Source organism: Miniopterus schreibersii, assembly GCF_964146895.1.
Source record: "Miniopterus schreibersii genome assembly, chromosome: 5".
Lineage (NCBI taxonomy): Eukaryota > Metazoa > Chordata > Mammalia > Chiroptera > Miniopteridae > Miniopterus > Miniopterus schreibersii.
The window spans coordinates 25,555,229-25,578,627 of NC_138106.1; the positions used below are offsets into that span (position 1 = coordinate 25,555,229).

General features: G+C 36.7%; 1 protein-coding gene across 1 annotated transcript in view; it reads left to right on the forward strand.

Moving 5' to 3' along the window:
• Positions 1 to 23,399, forward strand: part of LOC308557943 (uncharacterized protein) — a gene marked incomplete at its 5' end in the record, with an annotated part of 483,857 nt that overhangs the window by 288,026 nt on the left and 172,432 nt on the right. Inside the window, one exon of the mRNA XM_081138834.1 lies at positions 9,244 to 9,366. Within this exon, the coding sequence (XP_080994960.1) occupies positions 9,244 to 9,366 (123 nt within the window). The remainder of the gene's footprint in view (positions 1 to 9,243; positions 9,367 to 23,399) is intronic.

Consider the following 23,399-nt stretch of genomic DNA (forward strand, 5'->3'; position numbering starts at 1 on the left):
TCCAAGCACAAATACATCACATTTGCCTGCTGTGATTAAATTTCTCTAATTATACAACCACACTCGCTCTGTGGGACCGATGCATCACCTCTTTTTCCCCCTTTGTAATCATTGTTATATCCGTGCTCTATAATCAGCGTTCATCACAGCTAATTAGAGTTTCTTCATCTGTTGTTTCTGAGATCTGACATTCCTAGAGTTCAACTGCAAAATTCATTTTTAAACATCTCTGGGCTCTGGAAGAAAAAAACGAAAAAGAAAATTCTAGGGCCGTCTTATTCTCAAATGGCTTTTTGAAATTTTAATGTACCATGATTTTCTTTTTTTATTGAATTTGAATGACTCTTCTGGGTACAGGAGACCAAGTCCTGCTTATGATTTTTGTAGGATTCTCCTCTGATTTACAGGTACATTCCTGTTGGTAAAAGGAGCTGGCAGTCATTCTTATTTCTAAAGATTGGGTAGATTTCTGAAGAAAGGTATTTTTGTTGTATTGGACTGACATTAATGTTGATTTCCAAAATGAATAGAATGCTGCAGATTTACCTCATTTACAGTTTCAAAATTTATGTTTATTCTCAAATGCGGTTTTTTTCAGCAACTGTTTTTAATTATGGACACTGTGAATGTTAAATTACAGTAATAGAAAAGCTAGTTAAATTTGAGCTAGCCTATTACAACAAATTTAATCTACTTTCTAGAAGTTAATTTGAGGGCAAAGCTTTCAACTCCCGGCTGTTTTCTCATCTGGAAATCCCACCATCTCCTGCAACCCTTTATTAAGGCAATTGTGACCTTCAGAGCTTTGAAAGAAGAGTAAACCTAAGTTGTCCTACCTTGTTTTCAGCATCTTCCTTAATCTATGCTTTCATTGCTGCTGTTCCTGCCTATAATTTGGACTGAGCCATTCGCTGATAAACAAACCTGTGTTCCTGGGCAACCCTTTTGTCTCCTGCTCCTGAGAAGTTCACAGTACATGGAGGATCTGGGCCCATGAACGTACAATTACAGTACAGTCTGAAAGGGTGCATTAGAAAAGAGGGAACTACAAAGCCGGGCTAACCTTGAAGAGAGAATAAAACATCAGTGAGAATAATAGGAAAGGCTCCACAGAAGAGGTGATTTGTGTGCTGAGACTTGAATATATTAATAAAATTTCAATTCAATTTAAAAATAAAAATTATGGAATGATGCTCTCTGTGCCAGGCACTGTTGTAAGCACTTAGACTGTATTAAGTCCTATAAACCTCAAGAACTCTATGAAGTCCCATGTATTATACCCATTTTATAGGTGAGGAAACTGAGGCACAGAAAAGTTAGCAGACTTGACAGAGGTCACTGTGGCAGATTTTATATTCCAAAGATGGCCATAGCAGGATCTCCCTTCCCATAAGCCCTTCTCAAACCTTGCTATCCCCACATTAAGAAGGGAAGTCTACCTCCCCTGCTGGAATCTGGATGGGGTTGGAATGCGCATGAAACCAACGGAATGGGTCAGAAATGACAGTGAGTGACTTCCAAGGCTAGGTCAGAAAAGAAGCTGCCACATCTACCCCGATCCCTGGAACACTTGTGCTGGAAACCTGAGCGGCCAGCTGCCATCCTTCCGAATGAGAGGCCACCTGGCGCAGCTTGAGATTAAAAGGAGACCAAGGGGGGAGAGAGAAAGGGAGAAAGAGAAGCTCAGAGGGGGAGAGAGAGGTGTACCTGGCCTGCCCCCAGCAGCTCCGGCCCCGCTCCGCCCTTCAGCCCAGCCATGCTCTCCGACCGCAACCCCGTGACGTCTGGAGCCAGTAGGACCTAGCCAAGCCCGGCCCACCTTGCTGATCCACTCTAACGGGAGACAACAAAGTAATTGTTGTCTTTAAGCTGCCGGACCAGGTTCTGGGATGATTTGTTACACAGTAACCCAGTCACACAGCTAAGAAGCAGTAGGGCCAGAATTTGAACCCGCTCTGGCTCCTATACCAGAAAACAAAGCCGGAGAAGATTCATGGGCATTCCTTTGGGTTTAAGTAAAACCTTCTTGTTACGTGAGGGTGTTGCAAAAATCTCTCCTTTCCTTCAAATTAATATTCTGAGGGGCAGGAAGTGTTTTTGCATAGTGAGCTGGTTCTTTTATGGTTGCAAATTAAATGAAGGAAGAATAAGGGAATGTTTAATGGGATCATAAACACATCAACGGTCATAACTGTAAAAGCTGACTGTCCAGTGATTGGGTAGATATATGTTACATCATCTGAGTAATGACTTCCAACCCTCTTAAAATGACATGGCCATTTAGATGGGGGGTAACAGTGAAATTTTTAATGAGGCAATGATTTCTGAATATGTAGCTTAGAGTGCAGAAGACTGAAACTACATTGGAACCCAGAAACCTTGGATTCCAGTGAGCTTGAATTTCAATTTTGCTTTTAGTTCATTTACAGTAACTTGTTGAATTGTATTTCCCACACTAGCTAGTAAGCCTACTTACCATGAAAATGAGGGCTTATCTTTAAAAAAAATAGATAAAAAATGGGTTTGATTCCTGGATTCTCTGGGCACTTTACAGAAGGCATTCAATAAATAATGTACTAAGTGAAGGGTTGAGAGTACGATCCAGTATTGCTAACTGTCATCACCATGTGATACAAACGGTCTCCAGAATCCATTCATCTTAATCAAAACTCTGTACCCTTTGACCCATATCTCCTCATTTCCCACAATCCTCTGTTCTGGCAATCAAACTCCATTCTACTCTACTTCTATGAGTTTTATTATTTTAGATCCCACATAAAAATGAAATTGTGCAGTATTTGTCTTTCCATGTCTGTCTGGCTTATTTCATGCAGATTCATGCCCTCCATAGTCATCCATATTGTTGCAAATGGCAAAATTTCCTTTTTTGTTTAAGACTGAATAATATTCCATTGTGTATATATACTACTTTTTTTTTTTTTTATCCATCTGCCCATGAATGAACATTTAGGTTGATTCTGAGCGTTGGATATTGTGAATAAATTGTGATGAACACGGGAGTGCAGTTATCTCTTTGAGATCCAGATTTCATTCCCTTTAGAGATATACCCAGAAGTGGGATTGCTGGATCTTCTGGTAGTTCTACTTTTAATTTTTTGAGGACCCTCATGCTGCTTTCCAGAATTGGCTGTACCAATTTACATTTCCCCCAACAGTGTACAAAGGGTTCAGTTTTCTCCACAGTCTTGCCAATACTTCCTATCTTGTCTTTTTGACAATTACCATTCTAAACAGTTTGAAGCGATACCTCGTTGTGGTTTTGATTTGCATTTCCTTAATGATTAGTGATGTTGAGCAGCTTTTCATGTACCTGTTGGTCATTTGTGTGTCATCTTTTGAGAAATGTTTATTTAGGTCCTTTGCCTGTTTTTAAATGGTTATTGTGTGTGTGTTTTTGCTGTTGAGTTGTAAGAATTCCTTATATATGAAATCTCCCAACAAACACACACAGAGTGGAAACTATGAGGTAATGGATAACTTATTTACCTCTGTTGTGGTGATCTTTACACAGTACATACATATGTCACATCAAGTTGTATAACAAATATGCACAATTTTTATATCAAAAATATCTCAGTAAAGTTATTTTAAAAAGGAATAAATGCAACTCTTAGAGTCTCAGCTTCCTTATTTTGAAATGTAAACCAACAGTTGAGTTTGCAATTCAGAAATTATCAGCACTTGTTATACCAAGAACCATGAAATTTCCTAGGTCATGAAAGGACCTACACTTCATAGAAAAGAAAAAAAGAATAGCTACTTTTAAAATTTAGCTTCTTGGCACGTTGAAGGATAATAGATCAATGTTACGTATGAAAGAAACACTCTTAGCACTAATGTGGTGCGTTCTTACCAATGTCCTGTAATAATTCATGAATAAAAGAGGATTTGAGAATCTAGCTAAAAGAGTTAGGATATGCCATTTTACTTCAAACTACAGATGCTTCTGTGATTTCTTAATACTCTTCTGAGATAGAATTTTCTCAACTCTGTCTACTTCAATTCAGAAAGTTCAATTCTACCATTATTAACAATAAGGCCTACTCTACCTACTTGTTTTGTGAAGGTTCAAATGTAACTCTAAATGTATGGATACGACGTAAATGTGAATTATTTGAATCAATATATAATTGCTAATTATGGTTATTAATCATGACTAATTTGTCTTACTGAAATATAGACCAAAAAAACAAATCAGTTTTTGCTAGTTGTGTTGTAGACTTGTCTATAACCGTTTGCCTTCTGGACAAGAACTGATAATTCAGTAAGACTGTGTCTTCTACAAACTTGAAACCTTCCACTGTATCACATAGTGGAGCTATTTTTTGTCTCTACTTGGTACGAATACTGTATCAATTGAATAGAGAATTTGTATTGGAAGCAATTGCACTTGGAAGGTTACCTTGCTGTGAATTGGACAAAAAGAAAAAAAGAACAAATTTTATTTGTAACTAACGTTTGAGAAATAATGATAATAGTAATAATAGGTTACCCTTATTATGTGACTAAATGGTTCTATTCGTTTTACATGCAATAATTCATTTAATTTTCACAGCAAACTGATGGAGAAAGTACTATGGTTATTACCCTCATTTTAAAGATGACTAAACTAAAGAATAGAAAGGGTAAGTGAATTACCCAACTAAGAAAAAGATCCAATATTTACATAGAGTCCAAATACCATAGTCTTGACCATATCACTATATTCATTTTAAACTAATAATTATTATGATTATTAGTTTAAATTGAAATTTTCAGTTAAAAAAACTTTATAAATACCCCAGAATGTTTTAAACATATCCCAGTTATTAACAGATAGCACCATAGTAAGATGGAGATAATTTTAGAGTTGTTATTTAACTTCACGGATTTTTTTGCAAATGTAGTGAGCTATGACATATGCTTAAAGTCAGCATAACTTTACTTTTAACATTCTTGTTCCCTTTTGCAAAATTCCTAAAAAATAAATATATCTCTAGAAATGTAGGCTGCATTAAAAGAAGCTGCTATAATAAAATAGCTCTTTTTTTTTTTTATCCCTCTTATTTAAAGTAATTATTGTTTAATGTAAAGTTTTTCCTATCAAATGTAACTTGTTTTTCCCATAATTCCCTTGTTAGATGAATTTCTGCTGAATCTTTTGAAAAAGTCATTTAGTGGACATACAAAAGAAAAAATAAAGCATTTATATTTAGTCCCTGAGAGTGCATTCATGTTGGGTTTCAAAACATACGAGGCATTTTCATAGGTATTATAATAGTTATACTTCTCAGTATTTCTATGAAGTATCATCATATCTTCTTTCACATGAATAAGGGGAGCCTCTCAAAAGTGAAGTGAATATTGTGGAATCTCGGAGAAGTGGCAGAACTGAGATTCCAGCCTCCGTCCTCAGCGCCTGCAGAGCGACACGGTTGCCTCGCAGCTGCGATCGCTGCGTCCTTTTGGCACAGGGGCCGTGTGAGGAAGAGGCCAGTGGCTCAGTGGCTCGTAAGGCAGTAACCAACGCTTCCTCCGCTACCCTGACACATTTCCACATTGCTGCTTTCTCTTTCTCCGCCGCCGGTAATGAACAGGACAAGGAGGAACTTGGTTGGGACTCAGGGGGTCAAGATTTTTGTTTTGAGGTTCTTCGTTTGTTCCCCGGTGACTAGGAATGGAACTAGTTGCTCCAGTCTTGGGATGAAACAACGTATAAGGAAAATCCTAGAATTAAAACCATGTATAGAAGTTATTCCATTGGCATTATCGAAATTCTTCAGATTATTTATATATATATTAGTATACTTCATGTGTAATTCTATAATTCCAAAATGAGGTCGTAAAAACCCAGAACATTATTTAATACATTTTCTCATTATATTTTGGGCATGTTGATTAATGCTGTACCTCACCTTAACCTATAGAGAATTACATTGAGCCTGGTACCTAAAGAGAAATTGACTGATTTGTTATAAAAGTTAATTGCAATAACAAGCTTAGGTCATCACTTCATGAAGCCTATTGATTTGAAAATGACTATAACACATAAGAGGCGTGTGCACTTTTTGGCTAATTTTCATAAGGCAAATGCACAATCCTTTTAAAACAAAAACACACATGCTAAATTGGGCCAAATACATTTGGTTTAGAGAAAGATGTAAAATTAAAACACTTCTAATATTGCCTTTTTACCCTGCATTGTGGCCACCTCTGTTCAGTATTTGCTATGTTCCTAAAAGCAGTGTAAGCTGTTACTAAAACTATATAAACACAGACTAAGTGCATCACATGATTTTAGAATAGAAGCACACTTCAGGAAAACAAATATAAGGAGCTAAAATTTACAAATTTTGTTTAAAGACAGAAATATATAGCTTATTTGTTAGTTAATTTAACAGGACTTTAATGTGTTTGCAGTTCTGTTGTATTTGTGAGACAACCAGATAAGCAACACTGCTCTTGCAAATATCATATTTAATTCTTGGAGAGACTGCAGTATGTCATTACAGATGGATTGATAGCCTGGGTGATATCATTGAACTTTTGTCATGCCTAACCTGGAAGACTTGCTATATGTCAGAGAACTTTTGTCATTCATCTTGCTTTCGAAAAGCCAAATTTATTTGCAACCTTGAATGACATTGGACACATGAAACAGCCTGAAATCTATCATGCAGTGAGTATCTTATAAAACTGCAATTTAAATCCTAGGTATTGACTTGGTTTTCAGAACTATCTTCAAAGCCAATGACTTTCAAATTTTTTATTTATGAACACTGATTTTCAATTGATAACAAGAACTTTATCTTTTGATTTTTTCTGAGTACGTCAAGGCATGAAAGGTCTACTTTTAAAAGAAAAGTGGAAAACAACAGAAGTGGAAATACATGTTTATATTTTTATATATTAATGTCAATATGTAACTGACAAGCACTAGTAATGAAGTCTATCCTTTGGTTAGCTTGTACAGCCAATTTAAAAAAAAATTCATATTGTACATAAATACAGAACAGTTGCATGAAAGTAGTGCTGTCAGAGGAACAGTAAAATTGTTTCTGAACTTTCTGTGTTGTAGAGCAAGAAATGTGGTATATGTTACTATAAATTTATCATTCCATCCATATAAAAACTAAATTCATGTTAAAAACCAATAAAATAAGAAAGCAATTTAATGTCTACTATGAACCAGGTTTGAATTCTCAAGTATGTGATATAGTAGCTAATGTTTAGCTAATAGTAATAATAATAGGTACTATTTACAGAGTTTACTTTATGCTAGAAACTGTGCTAAGTATTTCAAATGTATTATGTAATTTAATTCTCACAAAAGTCTTATAACGTAATTACAGTAAATCCTCAATGTCATAAACAGGTTCTGCAACTTTAAGCAAAATGTGTATAACAATACCAGTCGGGGGCGTGCAGGAGGCAGCCGATCAATGACTCTCTCTCATCACTGATGCTTCTCTCTCTCTCTCCCTCTCCCTCCCTCTCTCTGAAGTCAAAGATATATTTAAAAAAAAAAAAAAAAAAAGAAGATAAATAGGCATATGTGGAAAGGAATTTCTTACACATAATATCCATTATTTTAATATTTCAGAATGAAACCTGGGCATCTTTATTGATAGTTTTCTCTCATATTATCTCATAGGATATATACTTATTCACATACTTTAGGAGTAAAGTCCTTGCCTACAACTCCCCCATGTCCAGATGTAGCAGAATTGACCATGTGCTGGAAAATAAAGCAAGCCTTAAAAAATTTTTGAAGAATTTAACTCAGAGTGTATTTTCTGTTCATAGAGGAATTAATCTAGCATTACATAGTAAGATGATTGAAAGTTCCTCAAATGTTTGGAAAACCTCCAAAATATATCTCAAAATAACCCAAAGAACAAATGTTAATGTATGTTAATATTTTTAATTAAATAAGAAAGTGAAATCTTTGAGATGAAGCTAATACTTTATTCTGAAGGAAATGCATAGCCTTAAATGAACATAATAGTGTGATACGCTCTTTCCAAGAAGGCTGCCATCAATTTCTTTCTTCTCTGGACACTGCAGTTTCCACACTGCAGCTGAGAGAAGGAATTCCTCCACTTCTGGGAATCTCAGCTGGCCTGTGACTGCTTTAACCAGTAGATTAATAAGAAGTGCTGCTGTGTGACTTCCAAGGTTAGATCATAAGAAGTCTTGCAGCTGCTGTTTGGATCTTTAGAATGGTCTCTCTGGAGAATGACAGCCACCATGCAAAATATATCTATCCTGAGACCACCCCACAATGAAAAAGTCAGAGTTAGGCAAGGGGGGTGAGATGGAGATGGCCAACCAACCCCCAGGTGTTCCAACTGTCTCAGCCCAGATCCCAGCATAGGAGTGAAAAAGCCTGATGCACGTCTAACCCCAGTTGCCACCGGATGGCTACTATGTGTGGAACCCCAAATGAAAACCACCCAGCTGAACCTTTGAATCCTCAGAAATGTGAAAGAAAATAAATTGCCTTTTTAAGTGTTTAGTTTGGGGGTGGTTTATTTATTTATTCATTTATTTTAAATCCTCACCTGAGGATATTTTTCCCATTGCTTTTCAGAGAGTGAAAGGGAAGAGAGGAGGGAAGGGAGAGAGAGAGGGGTCAGTTGGTTGCCTCCCGCACACGCCCTGACAAGGGCTGGGGATTGAACCTGCAACCAAGGTATGTGCCCTTGTCTGGAATTGAACCTGGGACCCTACAGTCCACAGGCCGATGCTCTAACCACTGAGCAAAACTGGCTAGGGCTGGGGGGTCGCTTTTTACACATTTTTTGTTGAAAAAGACAAAATTAACCTGTAGCGATTAACAATTAAGTTAGTGGTTATCAGCCAATCAGGGTGCTCCTTGGGTGCTATTAATGTGGGTTTATTGTGGTGTCATTGGTATAGTCTAAATCTGAAAACTCTTTGAATCATATAAATATTTGTATACTTTTCAGTGTACATATATGACACACTTCAGTGAAAAGTTAACTAAAAACAAACAAAAGCAATCCCAGCAGCTGTACAGCCAGGCTTCAGACAAAGTCAGTTATATCATTTAATTAGCGTGCATTAGCTCTAATTAAAATGAGATACTATAGTTTTATTTCATTTAATCGGAGGTCAAAGAACGATATCACTCTGTAATGGTACATTTTTAGGAGAGCCACTAAAACCTTTTTGTGTCTATTTATAAGAGGCTAATTCTGTTTAAATATTTAATTGCAGATATAAATGAATGTGCCATTGACAATGGTGGCTGTCAGGACCAATGCTGTAACACAATTGGCAGTTATTACTGCAAGTGTCAAGCTGGCCAGAAGCTGGAGGAAGATGGCAGAAGATGTGAAGGTAACAGTTAGGACTGTCTGCGCACTGATAAGGAAACAGTACATCTGTGGAATGCAAAAGAGAGGGCCTGTCTTTATCCAGAGCCAGCTGAAGTGCCTGTGTTCAATGTTGTCAAGAGCACAGATCTTCCTCTCATGTCTAGATTACAAAATTGTAGCCCTAAGAACACTTCAAGTAGCTTATTATAGGAAAAGTATGATTATATGCTAGTTTGGTGTGTCATGTTCTGATTATGGAATTTCAGTAGTTCATTTAAATCCCTGAAAAGTACATATTTTTTAAAGTATTTCGCTTAATTCTGCAGTAAAAAAAAATGGTGCTTATCATAAAATACTCATATGTTGCTACAATAGAAATGGAGGGGCACAAAACTAACCACAGAGATTGTATTCTTGGTGTAGACTTAGCTTTTTTCCCCACAAACTTCAATTTTCTGTCTCCTTTTAAAATTAGTTCTTTCCTTCCTTTATTTATTAATTCATCATTTTGTTCATTTGACAGTCATTGAGTTTTCTGCTCTGTATCGGGCATTATTCCATGCTCTGGGATATAAAAATTAATGAGAAATAAATTCTGCCCTGAAGGAATTTGCTGATTAGCAGCAACAAAGATTGAAACATAAGCCGAAACCTTACAGAATGCTGTTTTAAGGCAAATGGCATGGGGATAAAGCCAGTGGATTCAAGGAGGCCTGGGTTTGAGTCTTGGCTCTGCCACTTATGATTTATGTAACCTTGGGCATGCTGTTTAATCTTGCTAAAACTCTTTCCTCATTTGTAAAATTTAGGATAATGTTAGTTCCTAAAACCCCAAAGTTGCTTTGGGAATTAAATAAGATAATGCATTTAAGCACTTTGCAGAGTGGTGGCGTATGGTAGGCATTCAGATGGTAACTATGAATTGTACTCTCCTCTATGAACTAGTTGTTGTCCACATTGGTAATGTAATGGAGACCAGAGACTGCTTCCTTCTCTTGTTCTCAAAGAGGGGAGACATAGACCCAAAAAGGATCCCTGGACCTTTCTAACTTCTTTTCCTATCCATACTATCAAAATACTTGAGCATTTTATTAGGTCACTTAGAAATTCATTTATTCTAACTATGGTTTCCTATCAAACTTGCAAAATCACACTCATTTTTTTCACCTGACAGTGTCTATTCCTGATGGGGCGTATGTGAGTAAGCTGATCAGAGAAAACAAAACAAACAAAAGACATTCAGCTGATGGCGGCTGGGGCTGTGGGTTTGATCGGGACTGTCAAGACAAGACAAGCTATAGATGCGAGTATGCTGGAGAATTCATCAGATTTTCAGGAAGGAGCGTGGTTCAGTCCTTCTGGCAAGGCTCTGGCAGGCAGCCACAAGAAGGATTCCAGGTAGGCAGCCAGATGTTCAAGTGCAGCTGCATCTGGGCCTTTCTAAGACAGCTTTCACCCCAAGCGAGGTCCTTTGACAGGAAGGGTATAAATTTATAAAGGCAAGCCCTAAATTCACCCAGGTTTTTTTCCTTGAAAGTAAGATAGTCTTTATTTCTGATTAGATTGTTTGGCAGTGGAGTTCCCAGTATTGATTGAATATCAGAGAACTAGAGGAGTCAAGGACCCCATGGTGTCCAAATGAAAGCTGGGACAATGACCACTGAAGCATGGTCTACCTGATGAGAATATCGTTTGTCATCACGACCCCTCCCTTCCCTGACAGGCAGCATTCTCTTCATTTCTTTTTGGCTGAGTATCATTACCATCATCATTATCATTATTACAGATGTATTTGAACAGCCCAGCATGGTAATTAGCCACTATTAAGTATGATAGTTGTTGTTATTTTTATAATAGCTGTTAGGTTGATAAGCCATGACAAACTTTATACCCACTAACTCACGTGCAATTATATAGTATTTTATTGAAGTCAGTTACTCTTCATATAAATGTAAAACTTTTGGAGAAGTGATTTCTATGGCTTTATTTAACTGATGTTTATTTATATAAATGAATACAGATAAGGTCAGTATTTGTGAGAATCAAGAATTTGATACTGAGTTAACATTGGCTTCCTAGTTACAGAGCTGCAGAACTGGGGATGGTGGTCAAGAGCAACTCCTCAGTAAAGAACCATGTCTATCAGTTTCATACTCAGCTTCTTTTCCTTGTCATATCTTTAAATGACTATTTGGTAGACATGATGATGCTAGAGATTTGGTGTGCTTGATTGTTGAACATACAGTGATCTCAGATTTGCTTATATAGGTAATTAAATAAAAAATAATAGAGGTCATTTTGAAATTGAGTGCATTCTAACGCCACTGCAAATGAGCATTTCAGTTCATGTGAGTGCACTAATGAGTCCTTCATATTTATTTGCTGGATGCTCACGGTAAAGGTCAGTTGGTTTCAAAGACCATTGTGTTGAATGCTACAGACATAGACTTAAACAGTCATTTGAACAGGCTTTTTCTTTGCATTAATGTAAATTGAATTTAACTGGCTTGAATTGCTTTTTAAAACACAGATAGACATTTTAGTAGATATTTGTAGTACAATTAAAATAAATCTAGAGTCTACCCTTCAATGGAATTGAAACATTTGTAAATGGTCTCGTTAGCTAATCTTATTCTTTAACCTTTTCTCTAAAGAGCTATAAACTTGTGGAGAAGGCTTCTTGATTAGCTAAGTTTACATCAGTGTCATCTTCTCTCAGGCATAGCACTGAACCTAAATCATGGTTTTTAATTCACATTGCAGATAGATTATTATAGGGCGTAGTTTAAGGGGAAAATAAACAGGGGAAAAAACTGCCTAACACTGGACACTGTGGGGAGTACATACTGTATATATATATACATATATACACACACACACCATATATAGTGTCTGTTTATGTGTATATTTATGTATGGTATGTGTGTATATCTGTATGAAGTATGTAAGGTTATTCTTTAATTTATTAATGTGGGTTATAATATTTATACCTTTTCAAGTATGCAACCATCTTTGCATTTTAGGGAAAAAATCCAACTGGATTTTATCATTTTATTTGCTATCAAATTCAATTTGGTGTTATTTTTTTAGGATTTTTATATGTCTAACCATGAAATAGGCCAGTCATTTGCTTTTCTCATATGGTTTTTATGGCGGTGGTTCTCAGCTGGCGTATTTTGTCCCCCAGGGGCATTTGGCAGTGTCTGAGGACATCAGTTTTCACCACTGAGAGAAAGGGGTACTAATGGGTAGAGGACACTAAACATCCTCTTCTGTTACCCTGCTATACATTCTACCTCATATGCTGCTTTTATATAGTCTATTTTCTTTCTTTACTGCATATGCACAACCAGTCTATTGAATTTCAAATAGTAACAATTTAACTTTACATCTTTAGAAGTCCCATTTTTCTTAAATCTGTATGTAGTTCCTTTCTGTTATATGCTCATTTTGATAATTGTACCCGTTTCTTTGATTATTTCACATATGACTATTCTATATTCTGTGTCTGATTCACAAATCCGTGGTGTTTGTGGGGGAGTCTAAATCTAATGTTTCTTATATCTAGACCATTAGACACTATACTTACACATTCGTACTGTGTATTAGATTGGGAATAGCTCCTGGGAAAGGATTATGTCTTATCACTTTTCCATCCCCAGCTCACCAGTGTCTAATACCTAGCAGAATTCCTTAATGCTTATTGAATGAATGAACAGATGGATGAATACCCATCTATTCAAACATAAATGCATATAAGCATACAGTTAGTATACCTTTCATTCATTTCCTTGTCTACAGATTCTAATAATATTGCATTTATTATTTAAAGTCTGACTAGTTAAGCCATTGGTTATCAGTAGGTCTATGTAAATATTTTCTGGTAGCAAGTCGGTTTTATTTGAAGAGATAAAACGCATTTTTTCCTTGTAGAGGGCAAATCAGAGGGGTTTTGTTTTAGCTTAAACTTTCTGAAGTGTCTGCTTGTGGCTTGTCTAAATTATTTGTGCAACAGTGTAACCAGTGTGACTTTGGCAGAATGGTAGTCCCAGGGAGTCAAGGAATTTTTCTAAATGAAACAGTAGCTAACATTACTGTGTTTTATTAAGTGAACTGACAAAGATAATGAACATTGATTGAACATTTCAGATAAAGTCTTCCATTTGGGAGAAATAAATGAAAATAAAGTTATGTTGCTTGATGAATTGACCTTTAAAATATTTAACAGTAATTTTGATAATATTTTTAGCCTAATATTTTCCTGAAACACATTAGAAATTATAATGTGGATAAAGAGAGTATGTAACTCAGTACGCCATTATTATGGAATTATAGAATTTTTGGCTGAAAAGGCTCCTATAGATGGAATCCCAGGGAAATGAAACAAGCTCAAAATGCTAACTGATGGGCAGCATGAACTGGATGTAAAGGAGTTTAATCAGAACGATAGAGTCACAGAGCTACAAGGGCCAAGAGACCCTCAACTCATAGAGACCACGGTCCACAGAGGAGGGAACTTAACACCTGGAGAAATTGTCTGATTTTCTCCAAGTCCCAGACAATTTATTTATAGAGCTAGGAATGGAATCCAGTTTTTCTTTTCCCAGTTGCCATTCTTCCCAATTGACTAATCAATCTGGTCAGTAAACATTTACTGGATAACTACTGTGTGCTCAGCATAGTGTTGGGTAATTTGAGAATACCAGAGTGGTACACATGGTTTCTTTTGTCATCGGGTTTCAGTATCATCAAGCATCCTAGATATAAAATTATTGTGTGATATTTTAAATGAAAGTACAAGTAATTATATTTTATGCTTTGAGAACTCACCCAGGCCAGCTTCTTGCCTCCAAGCAGCACTGTTTCTCAACCAGCTGGTTGTTTATCCTGGTATTACAGATCTCCAAGGGAGGATTCTGTAGCTCCTTTCCACAGTCTGTTTAATAACCCTTGCTAGCAGAAAAGCCTTCCTTAGGTGTTATCTATATTGCTCCTGCTGAAGTTTAAGCCTTTTTTATTTTATTTTCTTCTCAGTTCAGAAAGACTTACCTAATCAGAATCCTCCTTTACAGTAATTCTTCCCACAAGTTCAGCACACTTCTGTGCCCCTCCTCAACTTAATAAAAACATTGTGCCAAATGGTGGAGTCTTCAGGAAAATTTTATCTAGCTAGCTAGCTATTCATCTATCTATATACATAAATACACACATATTCAAGTTAGAGTTTGTAAAATTCATTTGAAGAAATAATTGTTAAGGATTTTTCTACCTGTGTGTTGTGTCTCTTAGTTCACTATAAAGAGCCTCCTGAACCTCCGCCAGTCTTAGGGACCATGTAAGGGCCGTAGTAGTAGTTTCCTGGCATCCAGGAACTGACAGTCTATAAATGGGAAACAATTTGAGAAAATTCTCATATCGTTTATCTTCATATACTAAAGAAAAAGTTATACTTTTTAAATTTATCAAGACATTTATAATATGGAATTAATTTTATTTAAAAAGCTTGAACTTCTTAAAATTCTTGGGACTTACCATAGTTGACACATAAATGTATGCAAAGTTTTCTTTCTTCCCATCATCCATCTACCCACCCACCAAACCTGTGAGTCCCCAGACACTGTGGGCCATGTTGAACAAAGAGCACACCCTATGGATTTTAATATTGACTCTGACAGTTACTAACTGCCAAGCTTAGGGAGAGTTACTTAATATCTATGGGCTTTCTCAACCTCTTTTCCCTCCTTTATAACCGCAGGAGGAGGGACGTTCATTCGTATAAAGATCCTGACAGCTCTCTGCTCCCTCCCTCACGCCCTTTTTCCCAGGGGAATTGGAGCAAATTACCTCATTGGCAAGTTTGGAGAAAGACCTGTGGAGTTCAGCCCACCTTCCTCTCTCCTCGTTAGGACCTGTAAATATCTGCAGAAGGTGTTCATTCTGGCCTGCTCTGCTGTGGTGTATATTCAAGCAGGGCAGGACCCCACATGGGGGAGACTGAGATTTCCCAGCCACACCTGTAACCAGGTTTGCCTAATTCTGCATACATTTTGAGGTAGCCCCTTATTGCTGCTGCCCTAAGTCCTTCCTCCAATTCTAACTTTAACAAAAAATAAAGCCAATATTTTGTCTACATCTGCCTATTTTGGATTAGATCTCGGTGAATTCCAAAGTCAGACAGGGAACACAAATTTGTAATTGTACCCTTTCATCTACTAACACCTTGCATTTGCCTAATGTATAATACATACTCAGGAAGTGTTTCTCATTTTTTTTTATTTTCTCCTATACAATATGTGGTTGAAGATAAAAATATGTGTAAGGTTATCTTTCTGTCTCCAGGGAGCGTCCAGCTCAATAAAGGAGATAAGACGGTTACACAAACAGCCTTAGTATAAGATAGCAGAAGTAAGTAAACACAAGGCGGGCACCAGCTGAGTGCTGTGAGAATTCACCAGAGAATAAGTGATGCACTGTTGAATCAAAATGGGCTTCAAGGAACAGGGACAGACACTGATCATTCAGTCGTGGGACCGAACAATTTCCCTCTACTTCCTTAATTTTCTTAAAAACTTCCCTCTTGGAACACTGCCTCATATCACTTTGCCCTGCTGTTACTTCTCTTGCTTGGCACTGGAAGCCATCGGAGATTTTAACAGCAAGGCTGCCACCGTCATGCCCACTATCATTCTTTGTAGAAACTCTTGTGTTATTAAGTATCTGTGCCTTACAGACTAGAGGGGAAACACATATAATTCAAATCGGAGTCTGCTACCAAAGTAGAAATCCACTTTATCTCTTTTTAAGTTAATCTTTTACATAAAGCCCATCATTTCCCCCCAATAATTCAGAGTAAGCATTTCAACATCTTAGCTTTCTGTTAACACTTATAGTCAAAAGTGTATTTGGAAGTGAGGCCAGCTGGAAGAGACCATTACTGATATAAATTCTCCAAGATGAGCTGGCTCACTTTCCGCATTTCATTAAGGACATACAGATTTATGGCCGTTACGGCTTCCGTAGGTGGTGGCAAAAGAAGGAGACTAGAGAGAAGAGGTCCCAGAAGGCTGTGGCTGACAAGCAAGACATTTTTCACAGGCGCCTCTTGTTGGGAATCAGCCAGGACAAAAACGAACCACAGGCAAAGCCACTGCCTCAGCAGGCAGGCCACTTACAAAGACAGTGACACAGAAGCAGCCAGTCAGGACGAATGCTGTGTGGGCCTGCCTGGGACTGGTGGGCAGCCAGGGATCTTCTTTCAAAGTTTGGAACATGGGCCTTGAATTTTACCAGATGTCAGGAAGCATAACATAAGCTTAATATTCTTTTTATTTATATAAATTTTTATTTATTTATTTATTTTATATCTTTATTGCTTTTTAGAGAGAGGAAAGGAGCGGGAGAGAGAGAGACAGAAACATCAATGAGGAGAGAGTCATTGATGGAGCCCGCAACCCGGGCATGTGCCCTGACCGGGGATCTCGAGCCCTGATCGCCTGGATCCCAGGTCGACGCTCAACCGCTGAGCCACGCCTGGCCGGGCAAGCTTAATATTCTTAAGAATAAAATTTCTTTGTTTTATTCACAGTTATTTTGAGTTTTCTCTAGTCGGTCATCTTAAAAATGAGCTGATCTTTTTGAAAGATTATATTGTTATATGTTTTATTTTTTTCCAAGGAAGATTCCCCAATTGTAGTACCTGGCCTGCTACCCCAGATTTGTGTCTTTCCTCTAGATATTCTTTTAGACTATGGATTGTACCCACCAAAGGATCTGTATGGTCCTGTATTCCAGAGTGACCTCTTTAGACGTCTGAAATGCGGAGGGTTGGTGCCTGCCCTCGCAGGACCCATATTATTTTCTAATACTATCAGTAAATTGTAATGGATAACTGCTTAATATTTTTGCTATAAAAAAATTCCTTCATCATTTTCTACATAATAGAGACATTGTTTTCTCTCTCAATAAGTACCCATTAAGAGGGACTCTGAATATATGTTCATTTTTAATCAGAAAATAAGCTAGTTAAGGTTGACATGTTATTGCACTACTGCTTTTCATGTGTCTGTGTTTTTGGTGACTTGAAGACCAATATAGGATCTCACAGAAAGAACTAAGCTACTCATTTCTTAAATAATTGTATACCTCACTTCATAAGTTCAAGTTTCAGTTTTTATTATTTATTCTAGTTTTTAATTTCCTAACAGGCCAAGTCTGCACTTCCTTGAATATGATCAATATCAACATAAAAGGATATTACTCATTTTATTTAGTGCAGATGTATTTGATGGGTATATTTTACATGCATTGCCAGTAAAACCAAGCACATAGAATATGCATTTTTCTTCGTATTTTCACTTCGTATTTTCCATACAAGTGTCTCATTGGCAATAATATCTCCCTAAGAATAGTATATCCTGGAAATATGTAGAGTGCTTCATGCTATTACAGCATAAACTTTCATTTATTTTGCCATTCCTTTAAATAGAAAAGAAATATTTAAAGAATCATATCTGGAGAATTTTTCTAAATAGTATTCTCTCTTTGTTAAGGAGATGGTGGGCCTCTGGAATTATATAAAAGTATAGGATTCTGTGATTGTTTATCAAAATATTCAGGGTAATTGATCATAAATTGTTGTTTATAGTCTGTCTTGCAGACTGAGAAAAGCAATTGGATTTTTCTAAAACCCTCCTTAGCACTCTAATAATATATCATTTGACAATACTGAGTTGCCCTGCTCATTGCAAGAGGCCTTAGCTTCCCAAGAGCACATGTTTGATGGGGAAAGGAGTTAGCCCAAGTTGGCCTGAGTTTCCCACTGGATCCTATTGACCCCCATTTCAGGGTTGGGATGGAGAAGAGCAGAACCAAGATGCCTCAGGTTTCTCTGTGTGGGCACAAGAGACCAGGGGTAAGAAGAAGGAGAAACAAGAATAATTCTCGAAAGGAATGCATTTTATATGTATATATTTTATGCTGTAATTAAGTACATCTCAGTTATAAAGTTCTCTTGTTCTGACAAGCTTATAGAAGCAAGGCGCTTTAGATTTTACAGCATTCCTAGCAGTAGTACAAATCATCCGATGGAGTTCTGCCAAAAAAAAAAAAAAAGGTCTTTTTTCTGCTTCATATACATTTAATATTCTTTGAGCATGACCAAAATGACTGCTGCTACTTCATCCAAAAAAAGATTACAATGATAAAGGAAACAGCAGTGGTTATAAACTGCTTTATATTGATGAGAAAATAAGTTGGTTTAAAATAATTTGTTATGTATCTTTGACCAAATTAACTGTAAGCTTTTGAATTTGAATCAATGATTATAAAAGATTGTATGTCTGTACCATCCAAGGGACTGAGAGGCCTGAAAAAGTTATCTATTTATTTTTATATAATTTCTTATGTTTTCAAAAAAGTCATCACAGTTTGGAAGCTTGACTGAGCACTGGGAAACATTAAAACTGCAGCTGAGAAAATTAGGTTAATTGTAATTCATTAGATGCTGTCCTTATTAAAAGTGAATTGATTTAATCCCTTTATATTAAAAGCCCTCAGGCACAAGAAATTAAAATAGCTATGTAAAAGCTTAGTGTTCTCAACAATTAGAAGATATTACAGTCCAGCGTTTTTTCAGGCTTGAATGTGCATACGAATCACCTAAGATCTCGTCAAAATGCAGATTCTGTCTCAGCAGGTGCGGAGTCAACCTGAGAATCTGCATTTCTAACAGGCTCCCAGGGGGTGTGATGCTGTTGACCAGAGACCACAGTGAATAGAAAGGCTTATATTAGCCTTTTCTTTTAGTTCCTCTGTCAGATAATTATTAAGCCCTTGCTAATTAAAATACAGCCATAGTGAGGGATTACAAAATGGTATAATATGATCTGCTGTTCTAGACATTTATACAACCTTTTTATAGCAGTTTTATTAAGATATAATTTACATACCATACAATTCATCTTTTTAAAGTGTATGAGTCAATGTTTTTAATATATTCACAAATATATGCAATCATACCACAGTTGACTTTAGAACATCTTTATCACCTCAAAAGCAAAGCTATACCCATTAATATCACCATGCCCCTATTTTCCTCTAGACCTATCAACCACAATTCTCTTTGTCTCTACAGATTTCTTTATTCTGGGTTTTATATGAATGGAATCATATAACATGTGGCTTTTTTCACTTAGCATGATAGTTTCAAGGTTCATTTATATTACTGCATGTGTCAGACTTTCCTTCTTTTTTAAGGTTGAATAATATTCCATTTAATGGATAAACCACAATTTGTTTATCTGTTTTTCAGTTGCTGGACACTTGGGTTGTCTCCACCTTTTAGCTATTATGAGTAATACTGCTATAAACATTCATGGGAAAGTTTTTGTATATACATATTTTCATTTCTCTTAGGTATATACCTAGGAGTGGAACTTCTGGGTCGTGTGGTAACTCTATGTTTAATATTTCTGAAGCTTTTAATTTAAATAAATAAATAAAATGTAAAAATATAGACATGTATATGGGTTTACATATGGACAGATAGACATCACACAGTTGTCTTCATGGAAAGGATTCCATGATCAGATGATTTTGAGCAACACTGCATACCAGAATTCTCTAAAGTAAAGCCAGGCGAATGAGGAATCATTTGATTTTGTTTAACCTAGGTTTCCCAAACATGTTTGGAAATCTTTGAAAGTGAGATATTTACAACTTAAGGATTTAGCATTTTGTAGAATGCATTTTGAGAAATGGTTTCATTGCGTTTTTTGAATATAGACCACCTATTTGATGAGGTAGAAAGTATATTCAGGAAACTCGTTTATGATCTGTTTGGGCAGACAGAGGTGGCTTCAACTTGGGGTAAATTTTATCTGTACATGGGCAAGGATGTGGTTTTCAGTGGGAGATATTTGAGGAGAGCAATGGTAGGACGAAAATGTGATTTCTGAATGTTGTTCTGGCCATGATATATAGGATAATATGGAAAGACAAGAAGATATGGAAATGACAGGAAGACCATTGAAATTGCCCAGCTATTGACATTCATGAGATGTATAAGGAGATAAGAACCAGTAGGTTCTAATGACAAACTGGACTCAAGGGAAAGGGGAAATGTCAACTCTTTGTAAATAAGATGATAAATAACATGGAAAAATTGATAGTAGTGTCATATGATAGAAAAGTTACTGAACAGAGATACCACATTCCATAAAGATTTATCAGAATATCTATATAAAATTGCTATCATTTATAAGAAAATTCGAGCTCTTTTTAAGAAAATCATTTCTCATTTGAAAATCAGTGCTTGCTTTGTGTGTGTGTCTCTGCCATAGGTTTTGATATTGCCATCTGTCAGATTCTTCTTATTGTCTTCATTGTGGACCTGGGCTCTCTTTTGCCGACTCCTATTTTTCACCATTAAATCCTAAATTAAGTCAATTTCAAATTAATGAGAATCAAAACCAAAGATGAAAACTTTCCCTGAATGTTATTATTAATTATGTTGTTGGGGCACGATATTTAGCACTTCTCAAATCTGGTTGTTAAATAAGTGCTATCTTTAATAAGATGACCTATCTTTACTTTTGTTCCTATTACTATATTTACTGCTTTTCTTTTGTCAGATGCCATGGGAAAATGGAATTGCCAGATGGTTTGCAAATAGAAGTGAGCAATGACATTTTTTAAAATATTCTTTATGTACAAACAAGCTAACAAACGAAAAGAGAATGTTCGCTTATAAAGGAAAAGAAAACCTTTGCTTAAAGCAGACACACTCAGAATCTCAGATTAATTATATACTCTCGTTTATATCAGGAGGCACATGACAAATATAGGTGATAGTTCTTAAATTAGGTAGAACTATAGATCTCTAAGGGCCACACATTGACAGTGTTAACACATGGAACATGCAGAAAGCCCCCTTGCCAGCTCGCTTTCTTCAACTATCGCTGTTTAGTCTCCATTCATTTTCACAAGTGTTGCTCTCTGATATCAGTGAAGGTTTTCCCTGTTTTCCACCTGAGCTCCAACAGTATGAAGTTCATCAGTGTAGACATTAAGAGACTACTTTAATGATCATGTCAGATCCTGTCACCAGGAACTCAGAATATACCCCTTCCCTTTTCCAGGCCTCAATTTTCTCATCTGTAAAATGAGACATTTGGAATGGGAAATCTCAAAGCTTCTTCCAGGTTGTAAATTCCATAATTCACAAAGCACAAACCTACAACTTTAAATGCAATCTAAAAGCTGGGATTCTGTGAATGAGGCCTGGAAGAGATTTCTGGAGGTTAATGGCAGCATAGAGACTTTGTCCCTGACCCCTTACAGCTTTATTAGTTGTGGGGCTACACAGAAAACCTAAGATAATTAGTAAAATATGAGGATGGAAAAGAGACAAACATAAGCAGCAATAAACTTTATCAGGTATAGAAGCTATTGATGGATTCCACCTGCCTTTTAGGCATAGCTTTAAGATCACCTTTTTTCCATATAAGTCTTGTTTCTGTATCTCTCTCTCTCTCAAAAAAAAAATTCTCTTGTAGCCCCACAGCTCCACAGTATTAGACACCTACCTTATATTCAACATACTTATGCTGAACTTATTGTCATCAATTACATATATCAGTAGGCAGTTTGGGGCAAATTTTAGAAAAAAATCAACTATATATTTCCTCAGATAAGCCTTTGAATTACTCAGTTTTAAATTGAAAGAAGTAGCTACAAAAATTATATATTAATAATAAATAAGAGGTTAAGGTTAAGTTCCCTTTTGCCCAAAACATGCTTTACATTTTCTGTGCTGGTTCTCAAGAAAGAAATTTTAAATTATAAAGGGATATATGATTCCTGTTTTAACACAACTATTGATCAAAAAATTTATCCTTTCTTTTCTAGATATACTTTACACAAACTCATATAATTCGTTAATAGTTATCACAGGTTAAATAATGTATCAGAAGTGAAAGGTAGCAAGTGTAGTTTTAAGGGGATGGTGCCTTTTTAAAAATTACTCTTCATGGGTCATCTCTAATGTGAATATGATATTGGCATAAATGGGGGGTCAGTGAGACAAAGATCAAGAATTTGAAGAGGTAAAGAAAATTAGATGTCTGCTGAAAGTCAACACAAAATCAATCTGAGTAAAAATAAACAGAGTTCACTGTGTTCTCAGAGAAAATAGAAGAACCAACCACAACCTTAAGTTACTCACAGAGCTTGAGAATAGTTTGGCAATCCGAGGGTGGTTAGACACAGAGACATAGAAAGAAGAGAGCCCCGCCAAGCATGCCCATGAGAAAGGGAACCTTAAACCCACCAACTTTGAGAATCCCAGTCCCGTGTACCAATAAATATGCTAATTTATCCTATTGAACAATAAATTTTATCTAACTAATTCCATTTCTTAGATCTCTGTAATAGAATATAGTATGAACTCTATCCGCCTGGGTCCAATTAGGAAAGATAGAAACCACACAGTAATTTGAACATGGGAAATTTAATACAAAGAATTGTTAACTGTATTAGGAGGCTGGAGTAAAGAGGAATTATTGGCAAGTAAGAAATACTCTAAAGAATATAGGATTACAGCTACTACCCCCCAGGCTGAACTGGAGCATTAAGAGGCTCTGGACATTATTGGAGAGGAGGGCCCAGGTCATGGTTCGCTGAAGGGCAGAGGGGCCACTGTCTTACCACTCCAGTACAATTTGCTGGAAATATGACCTCTGAAACTTGCCAGAAATCTGCTCTAGGGTGCTGGAGAGAACTGTTCATGGAGAGATGTCCCTTCACTACAACACTGCCTAAAGGATGTGTCAGGGGGACTGCCCGTCATTGCGGGAGCCACGAGCCTAAGAAGCTGCCTGCACTGGAGGAGCTGGCACTGGAGGAGCTGGCACTGGAGGAGCTGGCACTGGAGGAGCTGGCATTGGAGGAGCCGTGCACCAATGCAGCGGCCTAATGCTAGAGGAGCGGCCCAGGCTGCTGAAGCGGAATGCTGGACACACAGCCCACATGACAGAAGCTGGGTAGGAGGAGAACGTG